General features: G+C 45.0%; 1 protein-coding gene across 2 annotated transcripts in view; it reads right to left on the bottom strand.

Annotated features, from left to right (window-relative positions):
• The window catches only part of MARCHF8 (membrane associated ring-CH-type finger 8), a 1,077,645-nt gene that overhangs the window by 144,995 nt on the left and 917,375 nt on the right, over nucleotides 1–15,275 (bottom strand). For both annotated transcript variants that reach the window (XM_044056360.1, XM_044056361.1), the window contains one exon: nucleotides 3,687–3,867. In XM_044056360.1, coding sequence (XP_043912295.1) covers nucleotides 3,687–3,867 — 181 coding nt within the window. The remainder of the gene's footprint in view (nucleotides 1–3,686; nucleotides 3,868–15,275) is intronic.

The raw sequence follows: 15,275 nt of genomic DNA, 5'->3' as shown, positions 1-15,275 counted from the left end.
CCCACCTGAAGGTGTGGGATCAGGTACCCTGCACTTTCAGGCTGCCCAAAGTGGCCCCCCCAGCCCAGATCTGAGGCACTTGTCTAAGTTCTCCTGGATAGGGGCATGGGGTTTCAGTGGAAGTCCCGGGTTGAGCATAACCTGGTTTAACCACCATAGAACCTTCTTCCTCAAACTAGGGATGAAGGGGATGATGAAGTCCAATAGGTGAGAGTGTTGGGTCCATATGGACTTGAGCTACCATTGCAATTTTCTCATGTGGAGTCTTGCCAAAGACAGCATGTGAAATTGGAGGCCATGTAACCCAATAGCTTGAGATATTGTCTGGCTGTCAAAACAGTGGCTTTGAGGATGGTGGCCAGATACTGGGTCAGGGTTTCCAGTTTCTGGGGCAGGAGGAAATCCTCATAACATCTGTCCTTATTCTGAACTCCAGAAAAAACTGGTACTGGGAATGACACAGGCTGGACTTGGGAAAGTTTATATTGAATCCCAATGCCTGCAGGAGGGAGATGACTTCCCGGAGATGGCTCTGCAGGGATCTAGAGCATTCTGCCTGAATCAGGAGGTCATCCAGCTATGGAAAAATTTGGATCCCACGTATCCTGCAGTAGGCCACCACAGGAGACAGGCATTTGGTGAAGACCCTTGGAGCAGTACAGAGCCCAAACGGCAAGGCCAAGAACCAAAAATGTGAGGAACCAGCAGCAAAACACAAATTTCCTGTAGCTGGGCCTTATAGGTATGTGAAGGTAGGCGTCCTTTATGTCCAAGGTGGCTGGAAATCACAGAGTTATCAGTAAAGGAAAAAGGGTTTGAAGGGTAAGCATGCAAAAGGTGGAGACCCGCAAGAACAGGTTGAAGTGAGAGAGATCCAGGATAGGTCTCCATGGTCCATCCTTCCTGGGCACCAGGAAAAGTCTTGAATAGAATTCCTTTCCAATTTCTGCCCGAGGAACCAATTGTATGGTCCCTCGAGAAAGGTGGCTGTCTATGACTGGCTGGAAAAGGTGGAGTTGGTCTTTGGGTGGCTGGGACATCCCACTGTGAGAAGGGGGAATGACCCAGGCCATAAGATAACCCCTTTCTATGATGGAGAGGGCCCACCTGTCTGAGGTAATGAATAGCCAAAGGGGCAGACAGTGACAGCCTTAGGGATAGGGAAATGGAGTCTGGGGGTGGAGACAATAAAGGCAGATAGTCCACAGGCTACCTGCCCTATCCTGAAGGGGAGTTTTCTGGGCAGGAGTTTGAGCAGACTTAGAAGGGGTCTGCTGTTTCCTTGCGTCTTTTCTGTCTCTAGCATGGGAAGCTGGAGAACAGAGTTTCCTAATTAACTAGGTCTTTGATGGATAGTTTTGTGAAATTTGGGAAAAGGGGAGATGAACAGGTGTTTAAAGTCTTGCAGCTCCTTCCCTTCCTGCTGAAGGGCCTTAAATAGTTCAACCACTTTACATACAAAAAGGGCATTGTTATCCTGGGGTGCATCCATTAATTTTTCCCCTAATGTCATCGGGCAAGGGCTAAAGCCCTAACCAAGAATATCGTCTTAGGACTGAAGCTGAGGTTGCTGATTTTGCAGAGGCTTCTGCAGCACCATAGCCACAACAAATAGAGTGTCTAGTGGCTTGTGATGAAAGATTAATGAGGCTAGACATTTGAGTCTTAGAAGGTGAGTCTGGAAGGTCAGCTAAGTGTTTGGTGACCTGGGTCAAAAGTGCCAAGGCATACTTGGACATGTGTGTCTGATAATTCATTGCTCTGAAGGCCTGGGTAGATGAAGTGCAGACTTTCTTACTGAGGCACTCCATGGTCTTACTGTTCTTGGCAGTGGGGTGGACTGAGGTAGACTGCAATAATATGGATGGCTTGTGTGAGGAGACAGAGACAGTGGCAGGATCAGCTACATGGCATTTGATCAGAAATGTTGTCCCTTCAGGGAAACTGCAGAACCTGTCAGGCCGCCTGGGAGCAGTTGTTTGGGAATAAAGGTCAACTGAGGCAGCACTGAAAGCATCCAAGAAAGCTGGTAATATTGGCGGGATTGCAGAAGAAGCAGTGGTGTCCATCAGAAGGAGCTCATATCATCTTTTTTTTGTACCTCAGACATTTCAAAGGAATCCCACTTAAAAAAATTCCCTCATTTTGGAAACTGTCTCCCCAAAGGTGAGGTCCTCTGCTGGGGAATCAGCCTAAACAGATTCATCGTCTGGAGAAGCATATCCAAAAGAAGGCATCTGGGAGACATAGGAGAGGGAATCCTCAGAAGAGGAGTGAGGAACCCTCAGCTTCAGGTAGGAAGACATCCTCAACCTGAGGCCTGGAATGGAGAGGAGGAGGACTGGCCTGTGGGGATCCAGGCACGGCAGGCCTCGGGCCATAAAGGCATTAAACAGGCTCTATGAAAATGCCTGCCAATCTGGTTGGCTTTCAAGAGAGGGGGTGAGATGCTTGGTCTAGGACTTCTTTTTCAATGAAGACCTAGGAGTTGTACTCCCTGAGGAAAGCCTTGTGTCTGAATAAGGCCTATATTCAGTGGACTGAGAAGCAGAGGAAAGGCCTGTCTGGGCAGCCACAGGAACCTGTGGTTCCCCCTTGCTTCGCAAAGTGACGTCCGTGAACCTTTCCTGGACATGCTTTCTGCTGTAGGTTCTGCAGCATCCCGAGGGGTACCCACTATACCTGCTTCAGCAGACTCAGTGTTCCCTCCAGGTGAATGTCGGCCATTGGAGGGACGTCAGATGGAGGAAAGGCAGCAGTAGCAACTTTGGGCCTGGAAACCTTGGCCTTATTTTTAGATGGTTCCCATGGGCTAACCGGATGGCCCATCTCCTAATCAGAAAAGGCAAAGCTCATGGGTGTCCTTATGGAAGATCTGACTGCACTTGCACTTTCCCTTCTTGGATGACATGTAACCCTAACAGGCATGCAGTGACAAAGGAATCAAAAACGAACCCAATGTGGTACTTATCTTTTTACAATTCGAATATCCGAAGCAAAGATGGCAGGAATGCTGATGTTCGACTGGTGGCAGAGAAGTTCTCAGGAAATGTACGTGAGGACGTCACTTTTATGGCCCACGTCAGACGTCCTGCATACTGTACCTTAGCAGGGACTACAAACTTTTGTATATTGTTCAGGTAGCAAGAGGGGAACAACCAAGAGGTTGGAATACTGCAATATGAGAATAGAAGGACATGGCTTCAGTGCACAAAAATAACTTACATTTACTGTTTTCGTTTAAGCACATACTTTGAACAAAATATCTAAATTGTTCTAAAAACTGTACACATTTGCATATATGGTATTTTGTCTCCTTATGTTAATGCAATGTATTAATCTGTAAGAATGTTTTCTGGCACCAAAAATAAAACAGATATGATTTAAACAAATTACAATCCACTAGAAAGAGAGTACTTGATGGCCACTCAAAATTATGGTCAAGTAGTCCTGCATGCCTGGAAGGGAAAACAGACACTACCATTTTGCAGCAATGCATCATAACATGTGGAAATAAGGAGTGCAGCTGAAAGACTAGTTGAGTGGTCATTGAGTTGGGCAGTTCTTATGAATGCATCACCTGCTGCAAAAAACCTCGAGAGGGAAATTAGCTGGCAAATGACAGACATGCGACAATATTTAAAAACAATAGATTACAACACACGTGTTTGCTTGAATTAACTTACTTTTTGTAATGGTTTTAATTTGGTTTCCATGATGAACTCATACTTGCACAGCTCACAGCACCTAGTGTCAGAACTTTTGATCCACTGCTGAAGGCAGGCCTGGTGTACAAAACGAAGACTTCCAGTACAGTGGCAAGGAGTTATCAGAGCGTTTTCATCATCTCCTTCACAGTGACAGATCCTGAATTAAAACCAGAAAATACATAGCTTCATAAAAAATGTATTGCAACAGAAGATCCTCAGATGACTTAAATGCACTAACTACAGAGCTACAACAGTAAGAAACTAGAACATACAACACTTTAGCAGTCACAAGGGCTATGTACTTCAGCACCATTAAATAGACACTGAACCGTATTTGTTCTTACATAAGGTTCATAGGTAAGTAACTAGGCAGTCTGCAGACCATTACAAGTAATTAAAAAAACCCTATTCAAAAATTACCTCTAGCTTCAAGGACGGTAGACAAGATAGACTGGGGTGGGGGGTGGCAATTAGAGGTTGCCCATTTAATTATCTAGGTTGACCATGAAGGTGGCAAGGGTGCTACTCTGACATGTAGTGGAAGTTTTTCTCAAAACTGAGGAATGTGCTGGTTCACAGCTATATACTAAATTAATGACCAACAGAGCCTTTACAAGCCTAGCCAAGCAACCCAACCTAATTGTATCCCTATGTATCATGAGCATTTATTAGGAGGGGGCATGTTAGGAAGTTTCTAGACGTTAAACGGTTGAACATGTTAGGAAGTTTCTCGAGGTTATGGGGAATATGCTAGTTTGGCATTACTAGCATCCACTGCTTATCAGAGACATGGAGGCCCTGACTTGGTGTAAATTTCAGATTTCTCATCCATTGGTGAAGGTTATGCTTAAACAGGGTTAAGGATGGACTCTGCTTTACATGGATGGGAAGCCTGTTCCAGAGCATGGGGATCCTCTCAGACACATCTGTCTCGCCAACATGTCTTGCATCACAAGCAAAACCTGAACCCTTGGGATCTAGTGTTTCTGATGCAGTTCATTATGCAAAGGTCTATCAGAGCTGGATCAGAGAATGCCTTGCAAGAGGCAGTACAGAGACGAGGATTTAAGGTGATCAATGTAGGACAATGTGTTCATACCCTGGATTCTCTTGGTAAGGAACCTTTATGGGCATTCCAGCTGTTGCATGTCTGATCTGGTGCATGCCAAAGGGGGCAGAACATTTGTGGCTATGATTAAAGTCTGAATAAACTGGCAGTGACTTAACTGGACCTGGGTGCCATGCACTTACTTGCAAGTTAGGTGACCAAGAATGATTTCTTTTTTTTTATTACCATGGTCATATGTTGGTCAAAGGCCAGACTACTGTCAATCTATGTTCCCAGATCTCTGGCCACGGGTCAACTCGTAGGGGTGCTTTACTAATGGAATAATTAGCCTAGGTGGCAGCTTTCCCAAAGGGCACTGTAGATAAGTATCTATGTATACCTTTAAGAAGCTATCCATCGGCTTTCACACGTGTATAAATACCGAGCATGTGCAAGCCTGACTGCCATTTTGTAGTAAGCTGTTAAAATGTAAGCATGCATGTCTGTGTAGTCTGTCAGTTAATCAGTTTGCTTATATTTTGTACTGGTGCTATCCACCCTGATGTGCTTCTATGTAATAAAGCATAAACAAATTACCCTGCCTGTTCGTCTTCAAATGTAAATCAAGATGAGTGACATGGTGTCAGAATGGGATCAAGACTCCGAACAGAGGCACTCAGTTAATGGTGAAGGAATATGGAGGAATGGATCATCCCTACTACATATATAACTCGCAAAACAGGTCAGAAACGAATTTCGGGTACTAAAACTTACTTAAATCATTTCTTATACATAAAATATAAAACCAAGCACTCAGAATGCTCAAAATGGATTTCTAATTAAACAAAATGTCCGAAACTGTCATTGATAAAAATATTCAAAATTATGAAAATGTTTGAAACAAAGTTCGAATTGCATAAAATGTATAAAATAAACAAAAAAGACAGCATTTTTTTTGCTATTTGCTACTTTTTCACATTAAAGCTATTCATGATATCAGAAGTGTACAAAGTGTTTGCAAGTTTGTGCAGAATCACAGTAGTTATTTTGAAAAATACAACCATTTCAAAGCATATTTTACAAAGTACAGTATTTCAGAGAGTTTATTGTGCATTTGAGTGTTATAAGTACTGGCTGTGTGTGCATGTTCATTTATAATCACAAGGGCTGTATTTAAGCATACTTTGTTGGCATGGCTGAAGTATTTCGAAAACCAGGCCCACTTGTTTTCAACAATAATATTGCAGGGAATTGGAGTGTGTTTGAGCAGGAGTATGACATTTTCATACAAGCTGCATTTTCTGATAAAGATGACCGTACAAAAGCATTTATTCTGCTTAACTTAGCCGGCTCAGAAGCCATAGAAAGAGAGTGTTCATTTGTGTATCCATCTGCTGTTTGCAGAAGGAGAAAAGCATCATATAGTGGTATTGGCTGAAACAAGGGAAGACCTGGAGTGCTTTAAACATAAATTTAGAGAAATGTGTAACCCTCAAACGAGTATTACAATGGAAAGGCACTTATTTTACACAGGGGATCTAAAGCCTGGTGACACTTTTGCAGCATATATAACTGCTTTGAGAAATAAAGCCAAAACATGCAGATTTGGCAATTTAAGGCATGAGATGATAAAAAAGACAGACTTGTGTGTGGTATTACAGATGATGCTGAGAGAAAAATTTTACTTCATGACAGTGATTTAACTTTGAATAAGGCCACTGATATTTGTCAGATATACAAGCTCACAGAAAGCACACAATTATGCTTACAAATGAGAACTGCACACTTCCAGTATCTTGTAGTGCTCATGTTGACAGTATGCACCACATGATTAACAGAAACAGGCCCAAGCACAGGGTAGCAATTGGGAGCCCTGCAGTCACTGGTAAACCCCATAGCTTTCTAGCAAATTCCAGAGTGCACACAGTCTCAGCGAAGCACAAGGGTGACTCAGGAAAAAATCGAAGGATGTGCCACTACTCAGTTTCATAGCCAATTAATTGGAAGAGAAAAAGCAGAAAGACCCCTTTCATAAAAGCCTTACAAAGCCTAGATGAAAAGGAGGGTTTGGAACTTTCATGAAAATTAGAAATTGCTACCAAATGAAGCTCAATAGTGGAAAAACATGCTCCCTCTTGGAAAAAGGGGGACAAGAACAAAAGTATACCTGAAACTGAAGCAGAAAAAGGGATCCAGATTCCTGCTCCTAGCCCAGATTGAAAACATTTTCCACTTGCTGCTGTACACTTCCCTGGTAGAAGGTTTTTGGGAGGCCAAAATAATGAGTTTAACAGGGGACGCAATCCTGGACTGTTTACCACTGAAACTGGAGAAACCATGTGGTTAAGACAAAGGGTCCGAAGGTTTGGGAGAGGAAGCCCTGATGGATGGGAAATCAGATCCTGACAAGGATCTCGTATCCATGGTAGGTACTTCAGATGAGACCTGATGAAAGGGAACCACAGTTGACGAGGCCAGAAAGGGGCAATGAGGATAAGGGACATCCTTAGATGTTGCGCTTTCTGTAGAACTTTTGGTATTAAGGGAACAGGAGGGTATGTGTAAAGGAGACCCGGAGGCCAATCGTGGACTAGAGACTCCATCGGGAAGTATAAAGGTGAAATACCTGCTGCATTTGTGGTTGATTGGAGAGGCAAAAAGGTCGCAGCACTGCTGACCCCAATGGTCAAAAATATATTTTGCCACTGAGGGACTACTCGTGAGGACTCAAGATGGATCTGCTGAGCCTGTCGACCAACACGTTGCAATTCCTGGGTATGTGTGTTGCAATAAGGAATCAGCCAGAGAACTTAGCCCATTCCCACACACTCATAAGCCTCGCTTCACAACGGGTAAGAGCGTATTCCCCCTTGTGTGCTGACATACCAGATGACCGCCATGTTGTCTGTCTGAACTGCAATCATCCCTAGAGGAAGGCAGCCCTGAAAAGCTTTCAAAGCCAGAAGAACTTCATCTCTAGAACATTTATATGCAACTTGGTCTCTACTGGGGACTACAGGCCTTGGACGGTCTTCCCCCCAAAATGCCTCCACCCACCCCAGCATGGAGGTGTCTGTGGTCACTGTGGCTGTGGGAGACGGAGAGAAAAAGGCCTGGCTAGAGAGAGATCCTATGAATGAAGCCACCAAAGGAGGTGAAGTCTGCAAACAGGAGTCAGTTTTAGGCCACAGACAGGGGATGAAGAAGAAAAGTACAGTTTTGTACCTACCACAAATGTAGACGTTAGAGAGTACACCCTGCTGCAGTCATCACACTTGGGTTATCTTGTCGTCAGGCGGTCCCGCAGTCGGCCTGAATTCCAAAGTCTTGGTCCGGCGTCGGTTGCTGTCGCTTCTTCCCTGACGTCAGTGCGCCAGGGGTATATATGATGCATCAGACACCATTTTCTTCAGTTTTTCTTGCCCCAGATGTCAGGTGCCCCCAAAAAGATGGTCAGTAATAAGTACCAATCTAAAAAATTTAGCACAAACACAACATCCCTCCAGTTGTAAGCAAATACATCAGAAAGGTATTGTAAAGACTTAGTTAGGTCAGAGGGGATGGAGGGAGGGTAACCTGGACTGCAGCAGGGTGTACACTTGAACATCTATATTTATGGTAGGTACAAAACTGTACTATGTTCATCGTGTTACCCTGCTGCAGTCATCACACTTGGGTAGAATCCCAAAGCTAAGGATGGGAGGAGGAGTCAAAGAGGGTTAGAGGAGGCTAGAAGGCCCTGCAGAACTGCAGTGGTGAAGCCAGCTCTAGTCTTAGAGTAAAGTGGTAAGTGGTAGTGTTTGGAGAAGGTATGTACTGAACTCCAAGTTGCAGCTTCCAAAATATCCTTGGCTGGCACCCCCTGAGGAAGGCTGTCGATGTAGCTGCTGCCCTGGTCGAGTGGGGCCTTATGGTAGCAGGAAATGGTTTTCCATGATGGGTATAGCAAAAACAAATGCAATGTCCTATCCATTTGGAAATGGTCTGTTTTGATATAGCCTTCCCTTGTGAAGCTGCAGCATAGCATACAAAGAGCTGGTCAGATTTTCTGCAAACCTTAGTTTTATCCAAGTAGTAACAAAGTTGCCTGTGAATGTCCAAGGAATGCAGGAGTCTTTCTTCTTTGTTCTGTGGATTTGGAAGGAAGGTGGGTAAGTGGATGGTTTGATTTAAAGTCACACTGGATACCACCTTAGGCATGAAGGAAGGATTAGTTCGTAGAGAAACTCTGTCTTAATGGAAAATGAGGAAAGCTTCCACTGCCATTAGTGCCTGAAGCTCTGCGACTCTTCTGGCTGAAGTTATTGCTAGCAGCAGGGCAGTCTTCCATGATATAAACTTTAGATCAGCAGAGAAAGCTGGTTCAAAGGGAGGTAGCGTAAGTTTTTCCCAGAACAAAACTGAGGTCCCAGGTTGGTGTTGCCCCTCTGAGGAACTGCCTTAGAAGTGGATGTGAAAATAAGGGTGGATCCGTGTTGTAGTGGGCTGAAATAGCTGAGGCGTGGATTTTAATAGATGAAAAAGAAAGTCCTTTGTGCAACATCTCAGTTAAATACTGTAGAATCTGAGGTATGTGAGCCTGAAGGATATTTTGGCCTTTAGCTTGGTTCCAGGCGCAAAACCTTTTCCATTTGTCCGAGTAGGCCTTCCTCGTGCTGGGTCTCCTAGCTTCCAGAATAACATCCATAACTGCATGAGGAAGAGGAGCTGGCTGGTTGCTTAGGTGATTTGCCATGCAGCCAAATTTAAGGTTTTGAGCTGGCTGTGTATAATCCGATTGTCTTGCTGTGTGAGCAAATGAGCAATTTGTGGTAAAATCCAAGGTGGGCCCTGGGCCATATTCCTTAATAGTGGGTACCAGTGCTGGCGTGGCCAGTCTGGGGCTATGAGTATCATTCGTGGTCTCTCCTTTCTGACTTTCAGAAGCACCTTTGAGAGAAGGGGCAATGGAGGGAAAGCATATACTGTCAGGTTTTTCCAACTGAATGAGAGTGCGTCCACTTTCCAAGCTTGATGGTGAAGTGTCCTTGTACAAAATTTTGTCAGCTGATAGTTTTGGGGGCTGGCAAACAGATCTATGTCTGGGTGGCCCCATTTTTGAGTTATCATTGCAAATACTTGTGGATCCAGTTTCCACTCGTGGGGATCCATGATATTTCTGCTGAGGTCATCTGCCAATGTGTTCTTTTTTCCTGGCAGGAATTTAGCTTGTAGCTGAACTTGGTAAGCCAGTGCTGTGTTCCACAAGGTCATTGCTTGCCTGCATAGAGGGTAAGAGTGTGTACCCCCTTGTTTATGTACCATATTACTGTGGTGTTTTCCGTCCTTAATGTAAGCTGTCCTGGATGTAAGAGGTTCTTGAAGGCTGTCAGAGCATTCTGTACAGCTAGCATCTTTTTGATTGATGTGCAAATTCCTTTGATCTGCAGTCCATATGCCTTGAATGCACTGTCCTGCCATGTGTGCCCCCCAGGCATAGTCCGATGCATCTGTTGTCATAGTTTGCCTGGATGGGGGCAAGGTGAAAGGCTGACCCTTGTTGAGGTGACATGCCTGTGACCACCATAGAAACTCTTGTTGAAGGGCAGGGAATGAGAGATATTGTGTCCAAGCTGTGGCTGTGTTGAGACCATACGCTTTTTAGGTACCACTGTAATTTCCTCATATGCAGCTTTGCAAATGGTATTAGTAGTATGCAAGATGCCATGAAGCCCAAGGCCTGCAGAATTTTTCTTGCAGGGAGTTGGGTCTTTGTTGCCATTCTTTTGAAATATTGAGTCAGTTGTAGTTGTTTGTCTTGTGTCAGATAAGCCTTCTGGGCCGTTGTATTCAAGCTGGCACCCAGGAATGTCATATTTTGTGAGGGTACTAGTTTTGATTTCTTTTCGTTTACTGTGTACCCTAGGCAACTTAGAAGATATTTTACAAAAGCCAGATGTTGTTAGAGGTTGTCCTTGCTTTCTGCTTGGATGAGGCAGTCGTCCAGGTATGGGTATATTTGAATTCCTCTTTGTCTGCAGTATGCAATTACTGGTGCCAGGCATTTTGTGAAAACCCTGGGCGCAGTGGATAAGCCAAAGGGCAGAGCAGAGAACTGGTAATGGGTTGAACCTGCAATGAAACGGAGGTATCTTCTGCAATTTCATCTGATAGGGACATGCAGGTATGCCTCCTTGAGGCCCAACGTTACTAGCCATGCTTTCTTGCCCAACATGGGAAGAAGCTGCTGTAGTGTTAGCATCTTGAATTTGGGTACTTGTAAGAAGGTATTTAGAATTGAAAGGTCCAGAATTGGTCTCCAGGCATTGTCCTTTCTGGGGACTAGAAAGAGTCTTGAGTAAAATCCTTGGCCTTGCTCCCATGTAGGTACCAGCTGAATGGCTCTCATGTCCATGAGAGCTGTAATTTGTTTTTGTGCCTCTGCCTACTGATTTTGTGGCAGGTTTGGCATTCCTCTTTTCGTTGGCAAGGTGTGGAAATGGAATCCGTATCCTTGTGAAATTATGTCTAGGACCCATTTGTCCTTGGTGACGATGTGCTAGTTGTCTGAAAAAAGTGCTAATTTTCCTCCCAAGGGAGCTGCCAAGAGAGTCTTGCTTGGCCATATGAGGTTTAAGTCATTGAGTCTGCCTTCTAGTAGTTTGGGGCCTGTCTTCTCCTCCCTTCTGTGTTGTAGTGCCCCATTGTCGAGGTTTGTAGTGGGTTTGTGGTTGTCCACTGCCTCTTGGGCGTCTGTATTTACCCCTCTGTGGTCTGTCAGTAGCTGGAAAGGACCAATTTTTTGTTGGCCAATTTCTGCTGAAGCGAGGGGGCGGAACCTGTAGAAAATCTTTGACCTTCTGCATAGATTTTGCCTTATCCTCCATTTTCTTTAAGACTTCTTCTGCTTTAACACCAAATAGGACATCCTGCTGTAAGGGAGCATCTAGAAACTTTGCTTTAACATGATCAGGCAGAGTTTGTTCCTTTAACCAAGCATGCCTACGTATAACAGACCCAGTAACAGCTGCTCTACAGGAAGCTTCCAAAGAATCATATCCACATTGTAAAGTATGTTTGCTCACTTATACAGCTGTATGCAACAGATCCTGCATTTCTTTCAATTCAGACTGCTGAGGGAGTGTGCTCATATTTTGTCTCATTTGAGACATTAGAAATTGCTGGTATTTTAGCATGTGAAATTGACAATTTAGTGCTCTCATAGCTAGAGTGGATGAAGTGTAAACCTTTTTCCCCCACCTGTCTAGTGCTCTGGAGTCCCTTTCAGAGGGTACAGGTTTTTTTGCCATAGAAGCCTTAGCCCCTTTGGGACCCTGGGAGATAGTCTCTGGATCAGCAACAGGGCTTTTATAAAGGAATTTGTGGGAGTCAGGCACTCTATAATATCTGTCTGGTTTGGCTGGAGCAGGAGGCAGAGAATCTGGATTTAAACTAGATTCTAAGTAAACATCATCCACAATGTCTAAAACTGGGGGGATAGCAAGAGGTCTGTGCTGGGGGAGTAAAAGAAACTCTCTGAGCCTTTTCTTTGAGTCAGAGTAGTCCTGACCTTACCAGTGAAAATGTTCCCTCATGGTGTGTAAAGTTTTCCCAAAGGAGTAGTCTTCAGGGGGAGAAGCTGAGGGAATGGAATCCTCAGCATCAGAATCTTCATCAGGGGAAAGGAGTAATCTTGTTCCTCAGAGGAGCCTGAGGAAATAGACACTTGATCAGAGGAGGCATAATCTTCCTCTTGTCTAGGCCTTTTGTCAGGGGGGGGGGGGGGGGTTGGGAACCCCTGATTAAAGAGATCAAATCTTCCGCCATTTTAAGCATCTGTTTCTTAGGCATGGGGCCTTGAACTGGAGATTGAAGTGCAGTCTTTTTTGGTTTAATAGGAGTCTTAAGCTTAGGATACGTTTTTATAGTGAGCGTCGTCGGTCTGAAGACACCTTCAGAAACCAAAGGTGTTTCTGCAGCACCGACATCTCTTTCTGTAATGTCGTTGGTAGGGTCTAAAGAAAATGGCTGCGTTGGCCTAGCACTCCGCCAAAGGATCCGAAGTGGTCTCGGGTTCCAATTCTGCGGTAGCCAAGGGCTGTGTAGGAGCCTCACTGAAAACTGTTGAAACAGAGACCGGCCCAGCCGAGGCCTCGGAGTCTGGCTTGGGTCTAGGCTGCCTGTCCTTATCCTTGCGTTTTTTGTGCACGCCGGTAGTCGGTTGCTCCGACGGCATTGTGTAGTTAAATTTTCTACCGAAGTAGTGTTGTGCGAAATCAAAGCGTCTTTTTATATTATGCTTATTGAACCTAGCACAAAAGCGACAACCAGTGATGTCGTGGTCTGGGCCTAGGCAAGGTATACAATAAGAATGAAAATCCTTATGAGGTATTTGCTTCCCACAAGAAATACAATTGTAAACTTTTTCTGACATCAGTCCGAGGCAAAAAAAGTTTCCCCAACGGGGTACTTAGCTTTATTGAAAACTTCGGATCTGAAATTCGACTTCGAAAATCTCAGGAGTCGGTCGACCGGCACTTGCGAACTGCTTCTGCTTTGGGCACCGCGCGGCAAGAAAGACTGAAGAAAATTGCGTCAGATGCATCATATATACCCCTGGCGCACTGACATCAGGGAAGAAGCGACAGCAACCGATGCCGGACCAAGACTTTGGAATTCAGGCCAACTGCAGGACCGCCTGACGACAAGATAACCCAAGTGTGATGACTGCAGCAGGGTAACACGATGAACATCAAACATGACACCTCTAAACTCTATTGTAACACCCGCATGTGGTACCTGGCCAGAGGAACAAGAATGGCAAAGGCCATGAAACACAAAGCCAGAAGAACCAAATGAACTGCAGGGGTGGGGGTAAAGCAGGTTCAAAGTCTGAGACTAGGTCCCGAATCATCTGAATTCTGCGTAGAGTCCAAGTTGCAAGCTCCGACAGGGGTCCAACTGAAATCCTATGCACTCCAACCGTGGTGTGGGGATCAGACTGGATTTTGCCAGACGGACAGTTATACCCAGCTGACAGAAGAGGGGAAGACGTACTAAATCATCTGAGTCAGTCGATGCATCGAAGGTGCCGTGAAGAGCCAATCACTGAGGTATGGAAAGACCTGGAACCCCAGCAGATAAAGGTGAGCCACTACCACTCCCATGCATTTGGTAAACACCCAGGAGGATGAAACCAAAAAGTAGGGCTCTGAACTGGTGATGATTGGCCCCTAGCCGAAAGTGAAGCTGTCTCCTGAAATGTCTGCCTATATTGATGTGATAGTAGGTGTCCTGGAGAACTACTGAGGAACATCCAATCGTCCATGCATAAGAGGGATAAGAATGGACTGAGCAGTGACCATCCAGAACTTTTTTTTGAAAAAGATTGAGCTCACTGAGATCCAAAATAGGATGCCGGCCCCCAGTCTTTTTTGGCACTAAAAAAAGCGATAAGTACCGAATCCCATTTGTCCTGCTGGAATCTCTTGGATGGCTCTTTTTAGAAGTTTTAAACTTCTTTGAGGGCCAACTCCCTGTGATTGGATGGAACATCGGGGAGGTAACTTCTGACTGGAGGGGGTTCCAGAAAGGGAATGAAACCCCCCCTGGAAATAAGTTATGTACTCACCAAAATGTTCCACATTTGTTGTCCATCTCACCTTCATTCATTGCTGATTGGGTTTGGAAACGAGAATCGGTTCTGACTCGGCCTTAGGAGTCTGTATTTTTGAAGGCCTTCAGGACAGGCCTGCCTACTTCCTGGGAGTCCGCCTCTGTTCAGGGACTCCCAGAGGGGAGGAAACCCCCCCCCCCCCCAAAGGCTTGATCGGAAGGGTTGACCCGGGACAGGACGTCAGGTCTCACCAGCCGAGGTTGAGAGAGGCTGGGAGGGACCCGGAGGTGCAGCAGAGGAAAAGTACAGTTGTGTACACTTACTATAAATGTAGATGTTAGAGTGTATTTACTGTTGCAGTCATTACATTTGGGTAATCTGCTGGCAGGTTGCGCTCAGTCGGCCTGAATAACAAATTCTTGGGTCCTGCATCTGTTGCTGTCTCCTCTTCCATGACGGCAGGTCATCAGGGTTTTAAAACATACAGCCGACACCATTTTAATCAGTTTTTCTTGCCCCAGATGTCAGGTGCCCCCCAAATGGGGAGCAAAAATATATATATTTAACAACAAATATATAAATGCACTTTAGAACACATAAAATGTACCTTCAACTAAAAGCAAATACACCACAAAGGCTTCTGAGCATAGTGAAGGAAAGAAAAGGTATAGAAAAGGGGCTGGCGGGTGGGTAACCCAGACTGCAACAGTGAATACACTCGAACATCTACATTTATGGTAAGTGTACACAAAGTACAGTTGTGTACACTTACCATAAATGTAGATGTTAGAGTGTTATTCACTGTTGAAGTCATTACACTTGGGTTAGCCCTGCTGGCAGGCTACCCTCAGTCGGCCTGAATTCCAAAGTCTAGGTCCGGCGTCGGTTGCTGTCGCCTCTTCCCTGACGTCTGCGCGTTAGG

This window comes from Protopterus annectens, chromosome 14.part0, assembly GCF_019279795.1.
Source record: "Protopterus annectens isolate FY-2018-M chromosome 14.part0, PAN1.0, whole genome shotgun sequence".
NCBI lineage: Eukaryota > Metazoa > Chordata > Ceratodontiformes > Protopteridae > Protopterus > Protopterus annectens.
Note: the sequence above shows the minus strand (reverse complement) of the source record. Positions and strands in the feature narration are given on the sequence as shown.